General features: G+C 41.7%; 2 protein-coding genes across 2 annotated transcripts; one reads left to right on the forward strand and one right to left on the reverse strand.

The window, feature by feature from the left end:
* Positions 1-369: 369 nt before the first annotated feature.
* Positions 370-13,965, reverse strand: LOC308407990 (TELO2-interacting protein 1 homolog). The gene is made up of 14 exons (XM_080900019.1): positions 13,822-13,965; positions 12,538-13,295; positions 11,862-12,199; positions 11,501-11,765; positions 9,365-9,542; positions 8,881-9,173; positions 6,440-6,838; positions 6,149-6,308; positions 5,579-5,746; positions 5,266-5,414; positions 4,806-4,946; positions 4,081-4,285; positions 1,856-1,943; positions 370-883 (listed from the first exon to the last, which is right to left on the reverse strand). The coding sequence occupies exons 2-14, from the start codon at positions 13,261-13,263 to the stop codon at positions 664-666; spliced, it is 3,330 nt and encodes a 1,109-aa protein (XP_080756145.1). The 5' UTR covers positions 13,264-13,295; positions 13,822-13,965; the 3' UTR covers positions 370-663.
* Positions 13,966-14,248: 283 nt separating this feature from the next.
* On the forward strand, positions 14,249-20,381 carry zgpat (zinc finger, CCCH-type with G patch domain). The gene is made up of 7 exons (XM_080900000.1): positions 14,249-14,413; positions 14,789-15,438; positions 15,601-15,734; positions 15,825-15,992; positions 16,394-16,516; positions 17,795-18,206; positions 18,589-20,381. Exons 2-7 carry the CDS (start codon positions 14,834-14,836, stop codon positions 18,725-18,727), a joined length of 1,581 nt encoding a protein of 526 aa, XP_080756126.1. The 5' UTR covers positions 14,249-14,413; positions 14,789-14,833; the 3' UTR covers positions 18,728-20,381.
* Positions 20,382-22,560: the final 2,179 nt, after the last annotated feature.

A 22,560-nucleotide genomic window follows, 5' to 3' on the forward strand; every position in this document is an offset into this window, starting at 1 on the left:
TGTATTAAGAGTTTTTTCATGTGCTATGTGCAGAGGTGTTTTTTTTCTGTTCTCAAACTGATCTCCCTGTTGGAGCTCAGTCTGGGGGGAGTTATTTTTTTCTCCTTATCTTTCCTCATGTGGTGCATTTTCCATTGTTATACCTCTCTGACCTGTCTTCCCCATGTGATGTTTTGTGTAATGTATGTATGGTCGGAGGGTAAGATGGTGCCGCCATTGCGTGCAATAGGTCGGCAGCCTTATGAAATTTCCCCTTGTGGGACTAATAAAGGTATATCAAATCAAATCATATGATGTAAAAATGTGTGTGAATTCATCTGCTGAGATTCCCTCCTCAGGAAAATAAGGAAAGAGACAAATGTCAGATACTTTCGTTTTTGTTTTCTCTTTTTAATCAAACATAACTCAGAGCTCCATTTTCATCTAATGTTAATGTACAGCAAGTACTAATTGTGGGCTAGCAGAAGCTAGGAGGTTAGATAATGAAGGTGATGACTAAGTAACATTTTGTAAATTACAGAGTAGCTCTTAATTCCACAGAGCTAGGTGATCAACTATTTGGCACAGCTGATAGACTTTCTTTCAGTTAATTGACCTGTTGAAGTCGTGGTTCAATAAGTTGTCCGTTTGTGAGATGAGTCAATTTCATCAAGCAGCAGCTCATTAGCTGACTGGCTGGTTAACTGTCTCAGTAACGGAGCCAAACTCCTCCTTGAGCAGTTTGAACACGTTGTCCGAGAACTCGTCTCTCGGCCTGCCCGTGCCGTTCAGCTGCACCGGCAGGAGGTCGGGGTGGTGTGGGATGTAAGAGGACGGGCAGTGCAGCTCATTTAGAGTAAACCAGAAGGTGTCCGGATCCACCTGGATTAAGTGTCGGAACACACTGTGCAGGAAAGAGAAAGAAACATGGGAACAGGATTAGCTCTGAGCTGTGTTTTGCTTTGTACGTAATATCTATTGTATGGAAAACACCTTCCTATAATCCAAAGTGACAGACTGAACGAGTTTTGCTGACTTTAACATGCAAACCAACAGTTTAACTATAAGCTCATTAACTCAACACTGCTTTTCTCTTCAGCTTTGTTTTTTAAATCACCTCCAAGCAGGAAAATACTTAAATATATTAAAGCGTGTGTTTTTACTTGTGGCTGCTATGTTGCTACCCAAACACTTAGATCAATAATTCAGAAGTGAGTTATTAAAGGCTGCTTGCATACTGCATTCTGAGCTATTTATTTATTTATTTGCTTTTTTTATTCACAACTTCCATCTGTCCTTTACATTACTGTAGGTCTCACAGTGCACACTTTTTGCATCAGATGCCAGTGTAAAGGTGAAACGAGTTCCCTTTCAGATTCGTACACACAGTATTGGGAGATCACGGCCCTACGTGTCCTGAAGACACTTCTATTCACGCCTGTACAGCAACTGACCTGTGATGATATGCCACATATAAACTCATCACAGTCATTCTCACTTTTTATCCTCTTTACCTGGCTAGGAACACTTTTGCCAAGTTGGGATTGCTAGCTATTGTAAGTTAGCACTGTTGTGTGCCAACCTGAAGTTAGCTTAGCCGCTCCTATTAGTTTTAGCCACAACTGCAGAACTACATCTGCGTATTTCTGGAACTTCTTTCTCAAGGGACAAAATGAGTGAGGGTGATATTTAAATCAGGCCCACAAACTGATTTACTAAAGTTTGCAGCAAAGGGTTAAAAGTCTTATATTACAGGTAATATACTTTAAAGTCACAAATACTGGTGTCTTTACCCAGAACATGCAGGAACCTGATTATTCCTGAGGTATTCCATTCTCAGGTCCCAAGACTACAGCGGTCCTTAATAAAGACTTACTTTAAACAGGCTTCTTGCAGTCTGATGGGTTGTCTGGAGCTCAGGTAGGGTAGACAGGCTTCACAAACCACATCTAGGTCTGCTTCAGCTGAGAAAACCAAACACAGGACATTTTTACTATATTTTATTCATATAACAATTGTAATACTTTTATATTTTATCCAGAAATTTCAACAGAAATCGACTTGTAAAAGAAAATAAAAAAGAATGAAATGGATCAAAGCCAAGTTAATTTCATTGATTAATCACAGCAGCAGAATACAGTTTGAGCTCGGTGCCTGGTCTTCGGGTGGATCACTCCCTGCAAATATGTTACTCATGAACCTCCAGGAGCACACAGGTGGATGCTGGGGTGGTGGATGGGCTGAAACAGCAGGCAGTGGTGCAGCAGGATGTGAGGTAAGTGGGGCACGTTACATGTGCAGCTCCAGGCTTCACTACATACATGGGTACTGTTGTTGAGTATAAAAAGTAGGCCAAGCCTGGACTTTACCTCTGATAACTAATGAGCTCAGTAAAACTGCTGAGGTGGTTCGGGGAGGATTTCACAGCAGTTTTGAGAGGTCAGAACGTTAAAGCTTACCAACAATAATTCTGCCTGTCCAGGTGAGCATTTATTCTTGAAATTGCCCCCTCCCACTACATACCACGTCTCCCTCACCACTGCTGGTTAATCTCCTTTTTAAAACCATCTTTGTCCCACCCCCTGTGACCTGAAGACCATACTGAAACCGACTTCAAAGAATAATCACAAAGAGCATCTCAAACACACAACGTGTATCGTGCCTGTTTATCTGCACACTACACTGTATGAGAGTTTGCAGTACAAAAAGTGCTGTAAGCTATTTTAAAGGAACAGTTTCACAAACAACCTGATATCTTACAATTGTCTTTACACTGCAGTCCTTGTCACTGTTAGATGTAACGCTGGCTCTGGAAAGGCTGCAGACAGCTCTGTCACCTTTGTGACTCTTTTCCTCTGTCAGCGATGAACCTCAGTGGGAGGGTGTGACATTTGTGATGTTCACTCTGTCACTCAGTTCACCTCCACACTGCGCAGGTGACCAAAAATCACACAAGCAGCTCATAATTGCATAATTGGGAATGCAATGGCAGAAGCCTGCAGGCCTTGAATATTTTCAACATGCTAATGGAAGTATGTTGAGCACAAAGTAAACAAAAACAACAACTTCTCTGATCTTATCAATTAAACGGCCTCCTTCGCTGTCACCTCATGATTCGCTGATTGAACAATCACGTTTCTCAGTTGGGTATAAGAAGAGCTGCTTGCAGTCGTAGCTGTGTGTGCAGTTTGGACTTGAGCAGCATCCTGCTGGCACAGCTGGCTGTGGTCCGTATCATCAAAGTCATGGTTAACATATGTTGAATGACAGAGCTGCCACAGTGAAGAGGCATTTTTAGGAACAACATCACTGTCATGCGTTTAGGATGTCAAACTGTTTCACAGTTTAAGGTTTGTATAATAAAGCAGAGATGCCCTGATTTATGCTGTGATACCAATGGTTGATTTTCATTGTTATACGAGACTGCCACCTGGTGGTGAAGGAGCTTCAATAAATTCTTTGGCTTTTTCTGACGACGCATCTCCCCACACACAGCTTTAATGTCAAATCAGGCTAACAACCTAATTTGTTAACCTCAGTATAGAGACATCTTCATCTCTGTACTAAAGTACAGACACAAACTTGTATTGCTGTTGTCTCACTCACAGGAAGAAAGCTGACTATAACTCATTCATTTATAAATCATAAAGTTGATTCCTACAAGAAAGTTACAGCCCTGTGATCAAATAGGCTTCAATAAGATAGATAACATGTATTTACCCAAAATAAATATGGGATCAAAACAGCACAGAGAAAAAGTAAAGTATTGAACAGGGGGCATTTAACAGTAGGCCAAAAAAATCCTGGTAGCTCTTTGTTCTCGTTGTGTTCAGTTAAATATTACAGCTGAAAAGAGGTTAGATAAAGATAAGATAAGAGGTCATCTGTCTTCAATGTATTTTTACATAAATGGGCTTCATGTTGCACCAATCTCCATAAAGTGAGGCGTCATACTAATAATAGTTGTCTTGCTCTGATTTGTCCATGTTGTGGCTGCTTTGATCATTGCCAGATCCCAAGTACAGTTCTACAGGATGATGCACTATGTTGTGTCTTGGTGAAACTGTGCTGTTTGTGAGCACTGTGTCTCTATTCTCTTACCCAGATCCAGTCTCTGGCACAGTGAGCCCAGCCCCTGCAATACAGCCAGCTGCAGTTTGTAGGCCAGGGTGTGTGTGTAGACAGGCCCAGCCTTGGCGCTGATCGGAGCCTGCCGTGCCAGAGAGGCGCTCAGCTTGGGCAGAACCTCTTTAGAAACCCTCCTCCTCAGAAAGTCCCCACATGTTTCACCCAGCACGCACAGCACCTGGAATGAAATGTACAAAAATGTAATGTACAAAAGCAGCAAGCTGTCAAAATTCAATAAAACCTTCCCATTGTATACTCCTGGATGAATTATAGCATTTACAAAACTCGTATATATCCCAAAGCTGATGAAACAATTTCCCAGCAGCAGCTCTGAGTGAATAAATGACTGTTTACAGACTTAACGTGTTTGAATTTGTCAGTTCATCAATGAAAACATGAATAACAAATTCAAAAATAGTCCAGCTGATGACAGGAGCTGACGAGTAGCCCAATTTACACCGACAAGCAGCCTCTAAGAAGGCATCCACACTGTGATTTTTCTGTGCTGATAGAAGAAATGTTAATTTAAAGAGTCTTCACATTACAACCCAAAAAAGTAAATAATAGAACTATTTCTGAATGAAATAAGCCTGTTGTTGGGCAGCATCTTTCATTCTTTCACTACTAAGAGTTTAAAACTAAAGACGACTTGAATAATTTTGACTCACATAATGAAAAGAGAGGTTTGTTTTACTTACCCTGAAGGCTCTGAGGACTGCTAATGGGTCATCAGTTGTGAGTCTCTGCAGGAGTGCTGGCCAGCAGCGATGAGCCATAGGCAGCAGTTCATTTTCCCTCTCACTCAGCACCTGAACGCACAACTCCAGCACGTCCAGTACCTAAAGACAAAGACGCACAACACACCTAACAATTATCTCTGTTTTGATCCTGATTATATGTGAGCTGAAACTAATTATTGAGGTCTTCATTGAGAGCCCAAACTCCTGAGCAGGCACGACTTCAGCACAGACTTATTTCTGTTTCACTCCTGGACCAGACTGAATGTTTTTCCTTGATGAGCATTACACCACTGAACAGTCCTCCACACAGTTCTAACAGGATGAATTGTACCAACGCTGGCGGTCCTACCTTCACAAGAATGATTATTTTTGTTATTAGTCCAACAGTTGACTCTACGTAAAACTACTGATACAGTACCTTGAGTCGGAGCCTGAGGCTGGGATCAGACAGCAGATGAATGCAGCGCTCCATAACATCCTTAGTGATGCTGAGGTGGGAGGGAAGCTCTGCTTTCACATCAGGACTACCAGTATCTTCAACATCCTCACACTCAGTGGGAGGGACTTCTGCAATGGAGAACATGTACAGTTAGACCGCCAGTTTAGCAGTGAGGTTCAGATTACTATGACTCTTAATTACAATGATCCATCTCCTCTACACTCTGAATCTAAAATAATCACCACTACAACCTATAGCTTATATTCCACTGGCCCTTAGACAGACCTATTACCTTGGTCTTCAGTGTCATCATCCTCTATTCCAATGCCCTCTGCCAGTTCTTTCTGTTTGCGGTAATTCAGCAGGAATTGGCGAATGCTGAGGTCTTCCTGGTCACTGGAGCGTTGCCTGTAGCTGGTAGACTTACTGGTCCTGCTACAAGTGGAAGGAAACCACCTCGCTAAAGGAAAAACAAGACAACAATATGAGCATAGGTTTGGTTACAATAAAATAAGTCAGCTGATTAAATCAGTGTGACAGAGACACTGATGTTTTTTGGAAAGAGCCATTAGTGACATTTAATTTACACATTTTTATTGTGAGGGCTTGTAAAACTGCAAACACCTATAGTGCCGCTGTATAAATATCATTATGAATATGTAGCAGAAAACGACTGAGCATTTAAACCATCACGATGTATTAAATGTTTCCAAAGATACTGATAATTTGATAACGAGCAAAGTTATTTATCCTGAAGTGTACTCCTTGACAGAAAGTTTTAAAGACACTGCATTTTCTTCCTTGTCCTCTTTGACTCCCAGCATATGTGAGACTCAAGCTGACATCACTGTTGAAATCTTACCCAGTGCCTTCATGAGCGCGTGCAGCACGGAGCAGAAAAGAGCAGCTGTGCGCTCGTAGCTGAGATCCAGAGCCGTCAGCACATCCTGAACGATGTCCCCGACCAGCGGCAGCAGGCTGCAGTCAGAGTGAGTCAACATAACTGTCAACACCCGTGGAGCCTGGGCAACAAGACAGGATTATAATGAAATACAGTAAAAGCTCAGGGCAGCACAAAGCAGACAAAGGAGGAAATCAGGTAAACCCTCCAGCAGTCATTTCTGTGTCCATTTTGGGTTAAAAACATAACTACCTGTGGATGCTGGCTGATTCTCTGAAGGTTGAGTGAAATGTCATTAAGCAGGTAGTCAGAGTTCTCATTGATCAGTTCTTTGAGGGAAGCGTATCCACAGGCCTTACTGATGTCCCACATGGAGCTCAGTCCCGCCTGGCTGACCAGCAGCGTCTCCTCACCAGCTTTCTCCAGCACAGGATACAGCGAGGTCATCAACAAGGGACGGAAATCGTGGCCCAGCGCCTGAGCACAGCAGGCGATGCCCTCGAGTTGGATGCACAGCTGCCAGATGTTGCTGTTGAGCTGGTGGATCGTGGATGCAGATGTTGATGATGAAGGAATCGCTTGGAGAGAGCTTGTATTTGAGTTGCCGGCATCACTGTTGGATATGGAGAGGAGTCTGGATGGACTGAGCAGCTACGCAAGGAGACAAAAACACATGTTAATGCACTGCTTTCTAACCACTTTTACACATGTACTGCAGACCTGAGGTTTTCTAGATATTATCCATGCGCGTGAGAACGCAAATGTCTGACACAGTTAGATCAGACATTAAACAGCTTTTAGCCTTCCTGCAAAAACAAAAACCACACAGGCTGTTATAAAATGCTCATCCTACGCACTCATATGTAAAGTGTTAAAATCAATGTGTGGCCCACCTGACACTAAGAGACAAACTTGAATAAAAGAGCAGTAAACTTAATAATAATAATGATAATTATTATCATTACAATGACTGAATGCAGCACTCTCCTCCAGGCTTAAAACGTGTTTGTGGGACCACCAACAGCTTTTGATTAGATGATCTCAGGCTGCAAGAGGGAGCGTGGGGTTCAAAAATATCAGACATGTAGGCAGGAGCGTCACGACTCACAGCGTTAAAAGTCAGTGAAATGAAATCAATTCTAAAACGTAATGGAAGCCAGAGTAAAGAGAACAAAACCAGTCTAATGTGTTCTCTTTTTCTATTTAGGTCAGAGTAATGAGTAAAATCATAAGCTAATAATTTCCTAGTACCAGTTTTAATTCAAATTTTATATAAATACATCAATTAATAGATAATAAATAAATATAAGCTAATACTGTAAGTATATAGCTTTGAGCTCTAATAGAAGTATTACAGCCCAGCTGCAGTACCTCTGTAGCCCACAAGGGGGCCCCAGCCCACACTTTGGGAATCACTGTTGTTTATAAATGTCCTGTGAATTTTCAGCTATAGAGGAAGTGGCATGTATGATCTCTCCAATCGAACTATCGACATCTTTTACTGAGCCCGTCTATGCAGGCAGCTTGTTCGTCTCAAACAGAGTCATTCTGTTTCTTTGTGTAAAATTTTTTTTATAAGGATGAAAAAGCATTCAACATCTTACCATGTGTTTTAGTAAGAAAACTAGGTTCATACTGCACTCCATCAACATCTTACCATGTGTTTTAGTAAGAAAACTAGGTTCATACTGCACTCCATCAACATCTTACCATGTGTTTTAGTAAGAAAACTAGGTTCATACTGCACTCCATTTATGACCCAGTTTGACTTGAGTGCAGAAACAGAAAGCGCCTCTATAGGAGTCAAAAATTCCTCCTGACAAACGTGTATCTGTGTTCTTTGATTCTTTTATTTGGCAATGCCGGCAGGATGTTTGTACTTTTTAGCTGACAGAGTGAAACTGCAAGTTTATCTACTAACTAACAGAAAGCTGCCAGAGGTTTATGGCCTCTGTTCGGTGGAGTTTTGCAGATATTTTCTCGTGCTCCAAAAATCCAGCCTTGATACTTCAGAGTAGCTACTTCAAATCTCGCAGCAGCTTTGACTTCTGCTCAGTCTGCTGAGAAATCAGTGTGAAAAGAGGCGTGGATACGTGAGCTGGTAAAGCCCAGAGCCCACGTGATTTTAAAAAAGTTTGTGCAGAAGTAAATGAAGAGTCCTTGACACTCCCAGACGTGTGAAGCCAGACCATCACAACGACATCATTTCACTTCTTTGTGTCTTTGGAGTTGTAAAGTGTTTTTGTGCATGTAGAACAGCAAAACATGGTAACAGGCTGCTGCAACCAGAACTGGCCAAGTATATATCCGCTGATCCGAATATCCGCTGATCGCTCCTCACTCTGTACAATAAAGCCCTTGCAACACCCAAAAATGTGCCCTCTATTCCTTGCCTATGTTTGCATTATTTCTAAAAAGATATGAGGAGTGTTGTTTATGTTTTCAGTCTTCAGTTAAATTAGTCTAAACCAGGTTTTACTGCTTAGATTTATTTTGTAGCATCTATGTACAAACAGCTCTGCTGTTTAGACTGGATGTGCATTTTGCACATTTCTTTGTAATCATCTCTACAGGAGATGAGTCAGTATACTACTTGTCAGGAACTCCACTTAGAGGCAAGATGAAGTTAACAAATGATATATTATGTGTGGAAATGCTTGATGAATGATGCCCCAGGACTGAAATATCCTCACCTGCTGATCCTGTTGGTCTCTATCCATCTCCTTGCTGACTGTAATCAAATGCCAGTTGTTCAGGCTGGTGTATTCCTCAATGATAGAAACAGCTGCTGCTTTAATATCTTCCTGGGTGGCAGGGCTTTCACGAACTTTGGTCTCCAAACCCTGACTCTGGTCTGCCACAGCGATACCTGCTGCACCTCTAACTGTCTCATTTAACACCATGGCAGCCTGCTTTCTGTACACTGAAGACTGGCAGTACAAGTCCAGCAGATGATCGGTCAGCAGGTAGATGTTGCCATAATAACCTAAAGACAAAAAAACGTTATCTGTGAGAGCTAAAGAAATGAGCCAGCTACAACCCACGAGTATTTATACCAGCTGTCGTTGTTTTTAGAAGATAACTGCTTTAAATTCATTTGAAATTACAATGGAAAAGGCACAATGATGATAAAAAACAGGAGTGGCTAACTGAGTCCAAGTCAAAGAGCAATTATACCTAATGTGCGACAGATCTCCATGAGCACAGAGAAGATTTTCTCATCTGTGAAGTAGAGAAAATGCTTCCTCTGTGTGTGAGTGGTGTAGGAATCATGGGAGCCGGTGCTCGTCTCCACGGCAGCAGCGTAACTCCTCTCCTCCACAATGCGAACATCCATCACATCGAGTTCCAGCACCTGTAAAGCACGCAGAAGCTTTAGGAAATTTAACGGGGTTAGGAAATCTAAAAACATTCAAGATTGGACCTTAAAGCAGCCGCACTACAGACTACAAAATACTAATGCCAAGGTGCCCTGTATTTCTACACAAAATAAGACATATATCATTTTGGTTTTGTACATGAACATTGACAAGTCAAATACTATATTTTGGGCTGCAGTCCTGAAGAGACTACATTTAAAAATATTATTTTTTGCATTAATAACCAGGTCACCAACAACGATGAGTCTGAATACAGAAAGGAGGTACAACACCTGGTGGACTGGTGTCAGAGTAACAACCTGTCTCTGAATGTTAAGAAGACTAAAGAGATGGTTGTTAACTTCAGGAAGAGCTCAACGACCCACACCCCACTGAAAATCAACGGATCTGCTGTTGAGATGGTCAACAGTGTTCAGGTTCCTGGGAGTGCACATATGATGACCTCTCTTGGAACCTGAACACCAAACTGAAGAAGGCCAGTCTCCCTCCTCCCATCCTCACATCATTCTACCAGGGAACCACTGAAAGTGTCGTCTGCTGCTACATCGCTATCTGGTATGGGAACTGAACTTTTGCTGAAAAGACGTCTCTGCAGCGGATAGTGAGGACAGCAGAGACGATCATTGGAGGCCCTCTCCCACCCATCTACCAACTCTACAACACACACATCATCCGACGTGCAAACAGCATGGTGAAGGACACGTTCCACCCCTCATATACTCTATTCTCCCTGATTCCATCTGGCAGACAGTTTCGCTGCATCAAAACCGTAACCACCAGACACTGCAAGAGCTTTTTCCCCAAGCAGTCAGAGTCCTCAACTCAATACAACCAAAGAACTGACATACACAAACACCTTACAATACTCACCAAAAGACTCAAAAACAACAAAAACTTCCACAAATCCACTACAAAGTAGACCTTATTTGCACACTCATTCACATAGTTACTGAACACATCTAAATTACACTATATTTGCACATGTCTTCGTTCTTATATTGAATTGAAATTGAAATTGTATTAAAGAGTCAAGAATAATCCTTATTATTATTGTTATTAAATAAATGGTTGTATAACAAAACTTTTTATCACTTAAAAATAGGAAAAAAAATAGCTGTTCTTCGTGGTAAAGTGTTGAGGATCATTCAGTAAACTGACAGCCTGAAGAAGTAGAGAAAATGAGGAAAGAAGGAAACTGTTAATGTTTTATATTTCTGTATTGCTTGCCAGATGGCAGCATGGTGAACAGACTGGCTGAGATGGGAATTGCCTTTTAGTGTCCTCTGGGCTGTGCAGACACCTCCCTGATATCATTGCTCTTTGGTAGATGGGAAAAAATGTAAAAGAAAAACTCACTGTGAGTAGCTACAACAGCACATTTGTTAGAATTTGACGAATGAAATGTTTAAATATTAAAGAGTATTAAGGGAGATGGGATCAAATAAGTGTAAACTTCTTTCTACTCTTTTTCGACTATATAAATTGCGTGGATTATTTAGATATAGAGATATTTGTGGCAACTCGATTTCTCTCACTTTACTTTTTTATGTCTACTATGCTCATTTACAGATCGTCAGACACACATGTCTGAGCTGTCCGACACACACAGATCACATTACATGTGCATGTGGGGTTTGAAGTACTTTTATGTATAGATGAGATAACACCTTATCACATCATCATCAAAAGTGAGCATATATATCCACAAATGAACACTACTCTGGTTTTTATAGAAACATTTGCAAAAAAGCTTATGTGTGTTCATTGTTTTTGTGTGTGTGTTGGTGCATGCTCAACAAGACACACAAATTGCTGTACAGATCTCTAAATCTATATATATATATATATATGATAAAAGTGTACTTTTTATTTAAATCCATGGCTGTTGTTGCATAATAACATCAAAAGCAGTGTAACCTTATTGTTACATTACCTGCATTAAGGCTTTGGAAATCCTCTCCAGATGTGCAGCCGAGTTCAGCACCACAGAGACAAGCGGTCCTAAGATTTTTAAGTAGCCCAAAAACACGTTGAGAACAAAGAGCTTCTTCTGGTCATCAGAGGTCCTCATCAGTCTGGGTAGGGAGGTGGCCAAAGAATGGAGATTCTCAGATAAGATGTCAGTGAAGGTCTGAGTGCCACTGCTGCCGCTGCACCTCTGATTTTTCTGGGATACCTCTCTGAGAGCAACTTCACACCTAGAGGAGAAAATAGCAGTATCAGTAAACATCTTGTATCCATTAATTACGATTCATTTCTTCCTTTTCTTTATAAAAATATCAATCAAATCAAACCTCTCTCTGACTCTAGGTTCCACATCATTGATTGCCCCCACCAGTGCTTCTAGTAGTGATCCTACACAATCAGTCAGTGAGTGACTGCATTTGGCCAGCAGGTGATCGGCCAACTCCACCATTGCCACTCTAACCCTCCAGTGCTGGTGCGCTGAAGTGCATGAGATTATCTTCTTGAGCAGGACAGACAGCTTCCCTGCCGTGTTCTTCACCCACTCCGGTGTCCGAAGGACTATGAGCTGTCCGATCCTCCCCAGGTCTGCAGAGGGAGTCTTATAGGACTCAGTGGACTGGAGCTGGACATCCTCCATGACAAGCTCCACAGTCCTGGACCAAACCTGACAACAGGTGATCACATAATCAGATCACTGCAGTGCATTTGTATTATGATATTGTCAAATTTTCCTTTAGTTCTGGAAAAACTATACAAGCCCTCTTTATGCTCTGTAAATGAAAGGTTTAGGTCAACTGAATTATTCAACAAATCAAACAATCACATAATAAATTTTTTAATATACGGTTTATTAAATGTTCAAGTCAGTTAACAAGGTAAATGTTCACTTGCGAACTATGAAATTGCATGAGATCATCGATTACATATGATGACTATCGTCTAATAAAGTGTTAAGCCATTATTGTGCTGTTGTTGTAAATCTGATTAACAAACATGTGGTACCTTGATGGCCTGGACTGTGACTGCATGGCCTTGCCTCAAATCTCCTGTAATGATCCTGGCCGTAGCCATGGTGATTCCAGGTAAAAATGATGCCATGGCGCTGCCTACAAAGCATCGCTCCTCTGATGATGGGACTACGTGTTCCTGGGTGCAGTCACACTGCAGAGTCAAAGCCTGGAGGCACGTCAAGGCTGCTGTCTGTATATCTCGAGATTTCTCCTTCTCTCCCAAAGCCAGCAGCAGTGAAACGGCAGCACCCAGCCCAGGCAGCATAATCGGTTCAAAGAGTTTGAACACTATATCACCATAAGCAGCATGAAGCAGGGCATCCAGGCACCTCAGAACAGCTGATTTTAGCTCCTCTGACGTATCTGCAGGCTTCCCGGGATCAGCTGAAGAGGACAGGCACAGGCAAAGCTCGGAAAAGAGGTTGTGGAGGGTTTCCCAGCTGTGGATGCAAGTGTTCTCCAAAACATAGCTTACTGCCTCGGTCACAGACTGCACCAGCTGCTCCTTCTTAGCCCCGGGGACTTTAAGGACAAATCGAAGAGGGAAGAGGACGTACTCCTGAAGCTGCTGCAACGTGGCATCGTTGACTTCTTTTAACTGGCCTTTGAGTGTTTCCACATTAACCACTGTGGGCTCTCGGGTGAGCAGGACACAGGCTGGGCGCAAGTAGGCAAAAGCAATCTTTGGATCGCTTATTTGAGACATGGCTGGAGGCATCACTGCAGGGGCGCTTAGGTGACGGAGAATGGCTAGAAATGCAGAACACGAGAGTAAGTGCTGTAAGCAGCCGGGAAGCTGTCTGTGCTGCTCAAGAAGATATAAGTTTATTGATTTATTTTGCTACTTTGTCTTTGTGATTGAATATGATTTGGTCAGCTGGTAACTTTGAAGGCCTATATTTACAGGTTAATTACATAAAAACCTACTTCTACAGTATGATCACAGGTACAGCCTTTGTATATAAATGGCATTACAATGCTTTACATCTTACTGTCAATAAAAGAATCCATCCGAATTTGCATGCACCAGCTTCACTGATAGTTATGATGTTTTGTGTTGCCAAACACTAGCGTTGGTCCCTTGTATCCGTTAGTACAACTATAACACTTTTGGAAGACTTGTTTGCTTCATGTAGATCTTAGGATACGGAATACAAACTTAACAAGAGCATGTCTAAGAAGACGAGTCTACCATGTAGCTGAACTACAGCATGCTGACAGCATCCAGCTTCTAAAGCACCACTGCGGTACCAGCGTCAGTATCAACACGGCCTACCTTCACATTGTTAGGTTTAAGTGGAGCCCCCCTTCCGTGAAAGCGACTGGAAATGCTTGCCTTTACAATGAAAAATTAGATTTTTACAAACAGATGAAGCTGTGCCGATAACCAGCATCACGAGTCTGCGCCAACGACGCACATGTTTAACGTAAACTAAGGCTTCCGACTTTGGGTCTTTGCCTTCAAAATAAAACAGAATTTTCTTCCTATGATAGAAACCCTATAAAATGTGTAATAAAAACATCGGGGAATTTATAGAATTTTTTATGAGAAAGACGTTTGCTACAGAGAAATCCCCATTTTTAAGCTTGTTCTGACAATTTTTAGCTCTCGAAACGGTTTGACGCTTAACGATGTTAGCTTTATTTTGAAAGTAGAGTATTCCCAAAGGAAGTCCATTCATTTAAGCGAGCTTGACTACTGATCGGACGTCAGACTCATACATATAGGCATGTTTGCCGGTGCTGCACAATCCTAGTATCTGTATTTAGTTATTTGAACTAAACATATTTTGAATAAAGAAGATTTTGTTGGGGCTGTCATTTTCCGTCGCCGTGGTGGATATGAGACAGCTACCCTAATTACAAAGGTAATACAAGTGTTGTAAAAGTTAGCTTAAAGACGGCTAACAGCTAAAACAGTCTGTGATGATGTTACAGACATGATTATTTTGCTACGTTAAATCCTTGACAAATGTTATGGTACCTCGTAACACACCAAAACACACAGTCGATGCTCTTATTACAATGAAATCACATCTTTTAGATGTGGTTCTGTTGTCTACCTCAGATTTACCAACATTCACGAAGCTATGCTTCCTCTTTGTCCTGTTGTCACTCAAATATCTGGAAATTTCTTCTCTTGCTATAAATAAGTGGCCCATAAAGTGTGACTTTCGAAATGATCTTTCTTCTTATATCTAGATTCCCCTTTTATCTTTTGCATCTTGTTTTTTTTCCGCAAGGGGATAAGCTGCCGGTTCCTGCCCTGGCTCGTACCTAGGGTCAGCATGGATGAAGAATCCCTTGAGGCAGCCATCGCTGCCTATAGTGCCCAGTTGCAGCAGGTGGAGACAGCCCTGTCTGCCGGCCTGGACCCCACCCAGCACTCAGACCTGCTCAAACTGAAAGAAGATCTCCGTCAGCTGATAGAGCTCACTGAGGCCAGCCTGGTGTCTGTCAGAAAAAGTCAGCTGCTTGCAAGCCTCGAGGAAAGTAGCGGACTGCAAGTGAATGCATCAGAAGCAGCTACTGATGCAAACGGTGGACTTGATGCTGAGTTTGCTGCTTTCTACTCTGAACTTGGGGAGTCTTCGGGTAATAGCTCAGATTCCAAAGAGAGAACTAAGGACGGGGGAGGGGGGGAGGTGGATTATGAAGAGGAAGAAGAAGAGGACAAGGAAGAAGAAGATGCACTAAGTGGTACCAAAGTAAGAGCGCCCTATCGGACAACATGGGGAACATTGGAGTATCACAATGCCATGGTAGTGGGGGCAGAACCGCCAGATGGAGATGAGGCACAAGTGCGAGTGCTCTACATCTACCCCACCCAGAAGTCTATGAAACCCTGCCCGTTCTACTTGGAGGATAAATGTCGCTTTCAGGATAACTGCAGGTAAATTATCACTTTCACTGAGGTGACCATAAATTACTGACAGCGTGATTTAAATTCGGGGCTTCTGTCAGTTCAGTCCCTTACAAGATTATTGTATCATCTACTTGGATCTCAGATCTGTACACACAGAGAGTTATATTTGGTGTTTTTTCACTATCAAAGGTTTTCTCACGGTGAGGTGGTCTATGTGTCGGAGCTCAGAGAGTTCCTAGACTCTGATCTAAGTAATCTGGAAGAAGGTTCATCTTGCTTGGCTCGTCATGAGGACGGTATCTGGCACCCAGGCAAAATAAAAGGTATTCTGTTCACAGAGTGGTCGTAATGTAAACACAAAAAAAGTATGAAGAGGTATAAAGAAATAACTCAAAGCCTTCCTCTCACTTTAGAAATTGACAGCGGTTTCTACACTGTGAAGTTCGACTCGCTGCTGCTGAAAGATGCCGTGGTCGAGGCCGACGGCGTTATCCCACCTTTAAGGGAAGATGACCCGCTGTCATCAGAGTCCGACTCGGATGACATCGGTGATGGAGATGATGCTATGGGATATGCAAAAGGTGTGTTTACATTTTGTAAGAAAAAACAAATCAGCCACAACATCCGAAAATATAATCTTTAAGTCTGCCTGCCAATAAAAAAGGCAATGGGGTTCAGAGGCACTCACTTAAAAAAAGAAAAAAAAGAAAATGAAGAGGCTGCATGGTGTCGTGATTTCTCTTGGCAAGTGAACGATCACCTGCTCGATTCACCTTTGGGGTTTTGTCAGTAAAACTCCTGAGAAAAAAAACAGCTGAAAGTAGCTTATGTTAAAAAAAGTTTCATGTCAGGACATCATAGAGAACGATGTTAGTAAAAATGTATCTGTCATAGCTACACATTGGGCCAGTTATTAATATGAAGAAGGGTTTTCTTGACTTGAAAAAAGAACTGACTGTGTCTTTTACTTGTTGTGCAACAGTTATAGACTTTGCTGTGGAACCCACTGAAACATCAAGCAGTGCTAATTTTGGTGGCTGGGAGGCGCATACCAGAGGCATTGGATCCAAGCTCATGCTCAAAATGGGCTACGAATATGGAAAAGGTGAGTGCAAACAGTGCACAACACAGCGCTGAGGCTCAGAAGTCACAATGTCCACCCCTGGCATGCTGTTTAAAAATCAGCTAACCTAACTCTTTGCAGTCATTTTGTTTTATTTTTAATTCTTGAGTTTTAAAAATAGGACAAAACATACATTTAGGACACTTTTAGAAACAAGAAAAAGTAGCACCAAGATTAGGAGAGGTTGTGATGGTGTGTGGTTAGTGTAAGACAGTGGTGTTTGGGTGAAGCAGTTATTTTCTTTAACAAGACGCGAGAGGGCAGTAAGGTGCACTTTAAAATCATATACAATGCATCACAGCTCAAAAGTGTGTCATCTAACAATAGACACACAAATGTCTATGCTTAAATTTGTGCTTTGTCCAGTTTTATTTTCACTTTGCTCTGTACATGATTGTATGTTTGCCACGTAAACGAAACAAGTTTTCATATTAACTTAAAGTGGTTTGTGGTATATTCAACCCAAACAAATGTCTATCCAAAATAAAATCAAGTCAAGTCAGATGTTTTTGTATAGCACATTTAAAAGACATAGATCGGTCTTCAAGTTTGAGTTGAAGATTTCCAATCAGACCTACTTTGTTTTTTGGTTTGTGTGGGAGGGGTGGGTTGTTTATTAGGAAAAAGCTTAGATATTACAAACAGCCTCTTCCATGATTTTCTTCCTACTTTTGTCATACAAAAGAGGGAGAGCAAGTACAAAAAATAGAGATAACTAATTAAATAACATTGATTAATTATTATTAAAGGAATGAAAGACAAAAAACAAAAAATGTTCCCAGTATCTTTTGGTTCTTCCAGTCTAATATTCAGTTGTTGAAAGGAGGAGAAATAACCTATATAAAATTATAAATAATTTAATTATAATATTTATAATGGTAGTGTGTGTGTGTGTGTGTGTAGCACATCTATCTATCTATCTATCTATCTATCTATCTATCTATCTATCTATCTATCTATCTATCTATCTATCTATCTATCTATCTATCTATCTATCTATCTATCTATCTATCTATCTTCTGGTTTTCACTGTCACACTCTATCATTTTTTGTGTGTAGGTCTGAGATTGAGAATTACAGTCAAACTACTAAACTAACATTAAGTTAGATACTGGCGAACTGGTGTCTTAGTTAACATATTTAGAATGAATACAAATGCATTTTCACTGCACAGTGAATCCTAATAAAAGTCTATGTATGCAGATGTAAGAAGCACATTACACTGTGTTCTTCTTCACTCACTGTCTTTTATGTTTTCAGGCTTGGGAAAGCTCCAGGAGGGCAGAGTGGAGCCAGTAATGGCGGTGGTACTACCCAAAGGAAAGTCTCTGGATCAGTGTTCTGAGTTCACCCAGAGACGCACCCAGAGCAAGGCTGCAAAGGACGGCGCACAAACCGGCCGCCCAAAGCGGCGCAGAAAGCCTCGGGTCGCTACCAGAGGGGGCCAGACCGTTTTTGACTTTCTCAACCACAAGCTTGGAGGCAAGACCGCTCATCCTCCCGAGGGGGGTGCTGTTGCGCCATCAGCGGCAACCGGGGTGGAGGCTTACCGGGGAGGAAAAAGCACCAAGAGGAGTCTGAACGTGAGGCTGTTCCAGGCTGCCGAGAGGGTGTCCCAGACCGAGAGGGAGATCCAGAAGCTGAGCGAGTCACTCAGCAGACAGGAAGGCAGGTCAGTACTGGGGTCAGTGCACAGTCTTCATTAGCTGTACTGCAACCTTAGCCAATTGTTTCCCCACAGAGCCTCAGCAGCTGCTGTCACATTAGAAACCATTGCATATATCGCTCTGCTTACACAATACAACAGTCTATTGTGAGATATGAAGCATGTGGAACTTGAGTTGCTATAATGTTCCTGACAGTTAAAGTGGTAATTAATGTGAGTTTACAAAGAAGGACTGTGGGAGTTGCGCGAAAATGTAAATAAGGTGTGAAGTTGCGAGGTTAGACACATGGTTCTGTGGCCAACGCAGCTAAATTCAGTTTGACTCATCATCTCGTCTCAATTCCTAATCTGTCTGGGTTTTTATTTATTTATTTTTATGTGTGCAAAGGGACCCATCCATAGTGAAGCAGTTGGAGGAGAAACTGTCAGCGGCCCGCCGGCTGTTGGTCCAGCAGAAAGCCCAGGAGCTGTCCATCCAGAGAGAGCACAAGAAGGCCGACACACACAAGAAGATGACTGAGTTCTGAGCTCAGCTGTCTCTCAAAGACATGGAGGATAAAGGAAAGCACCGCGAGCCTGAAATGAACTTTTGCTCCCGCCCTTATGTCAGGTTTTTTTTTTTTTTTGCTACACTGTATTTGAAGACTTGTCTTTTTTCCAGTCGTTTCTCACTGCCGTCTCTTGATGCAGAGTGAATCCGCTGCTCTTCATTTATTTTTAAGCGCTGGCGCATTATCCGCTCAGCATTGATGTTTTTTTGATTTCCAGCTGCACAGGTCTCAATAATGTTCAAAAATATTTTTCATTTTTAATGAACTTTTGTTTTCCTAGCTGTATTTTTCTTCACCCGAACTGAAAAAAAGAAAAATATATAGCTTGTTTGGAGAACCTATTGTGTGCCTTCCTTTGTTCTTAACCGCGCACACCTGAGCTCCACTTTAAACTGAATGGACTGTGTAACAGAATTTGTAATGTGCTCCCATTGTTAGGCTTCTTTGGCAGAGGTTTTGATCGCTCTGGCCGAGCACCGCTCCAGTGGTTGGTGCCGTATACTTGAACTTTCATACTTTTAAAATTACATCCTCAGGAGTTGGAAGACCTTTGCAGAGTTTTGAAGTTACGCCCACGCCTCTTACGGCTCGTACACACCATCTTTGAAGTTGCAACCGTAACCTTTCTGTTAAATAATGAATTTGGAGAGCAGCCTGCCTGCTCATAAAGTCTGACACACATTGTCTGTGGGGTTGGGTGGTGGCTACGTGAAGTAAAAGGTTGCAGTCGTGGTGCTGGGCAACCGTAGATCAGGCCTTCGTCCTTTTATAAGCGACTTCAAAACTGATGTGGCGAGGCATAATAACGCTATTACTTCAATTTATAAACACCTGCATTTAACATCTCAAATGAGAGCAGTGAGGTTTAGTGTGAGTCGGAGACCATGACAGACAACTAGAGGAACTGGTGAGCAATCATATCGTCCCTGAAGGAAGACAGATTGTACAATCATGCTAAAGCAGTAACAGCTGCAGTGAGATACAGTGTAAGCCTGTGCACGGGGGTCTACTGGAGAAGGCGGGAAAGCCACAGAGGCAGAACTCCTAAACCTTCTTCTCTCCGTACCCTGAGGGAAGCCCCCGCTTGCACCTCGGTCTGCTGAGTGACAGCACTTTGACTGCTGAATACTGCAGGGGTGACGCTGAATTCACTGATCATGGGCTAAATGCACTATGTGTGTTGATTTAATAGGATCCCTTGAGGGTCTGTGCTTCACGCTTTACCCCATTTATGAGGGTCCAGTCAGTGCCCAGCTAGAGGCAGATTCACTGCGTGTCCTACTGTGGTCGTGCTGTCTGCATGGTTGGGTGTATGAGTGCACCACACACTCCCACAGACACTCGTGCCATAAGAATTTGCTGGGGCAGTTTTTAACTGCGCTTCTCGGTGCCTCACAATTATGTGAGGTGAAATTACTTCTATTACTGTATGTTACTTGTGTTCATATTATATAGGTAACACATTACTCTGTTAATTTTTACTTGCTTTTAACTTTTTAAAAGAGTGTTACTCTGAACATGTAGATCAGCTGAGCTTTCTAATGTTTTTGTTTAATACTCCTGAGAAAAGTGTGTGTTTTTATGCCCTATTCATTAGGTTTCACAATCACTGTCACAAATATTGTAAATATTTTCTTATGTACAGTCATATACAGGGTAGGAAATAAAGACATATGGTGCAGGTGGATGTCATTGTAGCACAGACAGGTTTATTGGCACACATCTTACAGATAAAAAAAAACAGCCTAACGTTATAAAAGCATAAGGTTATTATCAGATATCTGGTTCAGTCTCTTACAGTGAACCTCACGCATGAATACAAATGTCTCACTTTCTTTGTGATGAATATTGCTGAAAACTGTGAACTGATTCAGTTATCTAGCAAACTATTTCGTGTCTGAACTCACAGAATAGATTATTAAAGTCATGCTAACTGTCTCAGTATTCCAGTTTTTACACTTAGTGGTGTTCCTGAGCTAATAGGCTTTGAAAAGGTGCAAGTAAAATCCTGCCAAGGGCTAGAGACCCCTGCACCTGCTCTGGCTGATCTTAAAGCCCCAGAGCTGGCCTCCAACCTGTAATCTCACCTCCAGCTGAACCTCCAGCTTGAGGCTGATTTATTTCATTAACACGGAGGAAATGAAATAGGACTTCCAGTATTAAGTAAACAGTCAAAACTGCTTTGATATAAAAGCCAAAGTCTGACCGCAGTGTTTATGGTAATCTGTCTGACTTTATCTTTGTAAGTTTTACGTCTAAACATGACCATGAAACCTGCATTGTATTCATTCAGGTTACTTTAAAGGTAGAGCTCTTCCTGCTCGGGTTTACAGTCATTATAGAAATGCTTTAATGGCTGAGTTTGCCAGTGATGTTCTGACTGCTTCCCTAACAGGCGCAGGCTGTTCTTTGGCCAGTTGGCATTGAATCTTGGATGCAGATGCTATTCCCTTGTGAAGATTTTGGCTCAATATACTAGTTTTTGAATCGTGAGTTTTACTTGAGATGAAAGTGACTTTGTGAAAATCTCTCTAGGATGCTTTTAATGCTCCCAGAGAAGCACGAGTGACTCCCAAAGCACTTAATGCATACTGTTTAAATACAAAATATTCTCATCTGACACAAATACACTGTAATCATGAAAACATGACTCTTCACATATGCAGCACTCTGTTCTATACATTGAAGGCCTTGCTATCTACCTTGTATGCACACTTATTACCAATTAACAGTTAACAAGTTTTCTTTTTACAATTTTGCATGATGCATGAAATTGACATGTTTTTCCATCAGTTTACACTTAATAACACATCAATGACTCACTCGAAGGTATTTTGAATATTGTCTCAGAACTGAGTCTTCTTGCTAAATCAATTTTAGCTTTGGATGGGATGTGGGGACTCTGTCCCATTCTCCTGAAACATCCATTTAAACTCTGTCAGTCTGGATGGGAACCATCCTTGAGCTGCCATCTGCAGGTGGCATACTGACGTTAAGTCTGGTCTTTGGTTGGGCCACTCAAGTGGCAGCATTGTGCTGAAACCACACTTGGACTTCATTTCAGTGTCATGTTGAAAGGTGAACTTTCATCCCAGTTTCAGGTTGCTGGACTCTGGAGACTCTGTTCTTCTAGGACTGTTCTGGATTTTAATGCATTCACACCACCTTCAGTCCTGACCCGTCTCTTTGTCCCTGTCACTGAGAAGCACCTTTGTGTTCACTACAGGGATAGTATTTCACTGTGGGGCTGAATGAGGTGATTGAAGGAGCCTGCTGTTTACCAGACATAAAACTTCTGGAGTTCTGCTCAGAGAGTTCAATTTTGGTTTCAGATCAGAAAATATATTTCCTGGTAAAAGCAAAGCTGACTGACATTATTAATTTTTACATATATTTGCTAGAAAAAATGGGACACAGCAAAATACTAAAACATGCAAACACAAATGGAAATACAATATACAAGGCAAAAACAGAGTTTGTACAATTTTAATAAGCTTGAAGGACAATATTTGGTATGACCACCTTTACTGTCCGACACAGTCTGAATTCTTAGGTAAACTTTTTGTAATGTCTTTTCGCGGTCTTCTGGAAAAGAGCCTTGAATGCCCTCCAGGTATCTTGAAGGACATTCAAGGCTTTTCTTTGGATGTCTCTGTGTAGATGATCCCACACTGCTTTAGTAATGTCAAGGTGTGATCTCTGGGGAGGCCAAATCTATTGCTGATATTATTCCACTGTATTTTTTTCAGTCCAGGCATGCTTTTAATACACTACTAGTGTGTTTGGGATGATTGTAATGCTGAAAAATG

The sequence above is a fragment of the Rhamphochromis sp. 'chilingali' genome (genome assembly GCF_963969265.1).
Source record: "Rhamphochromis sp. 'chilingali' genome assembly, chromosome: 12".
Classification (NCBI taxonomy): domain Eukaryota; kingdom Metazoa; phylum Chordata; class Actinopteri; order Cichliformes; family Cichlidae; genus Rhamphochromis; species Rhamphochromis sp. 'chilingali'.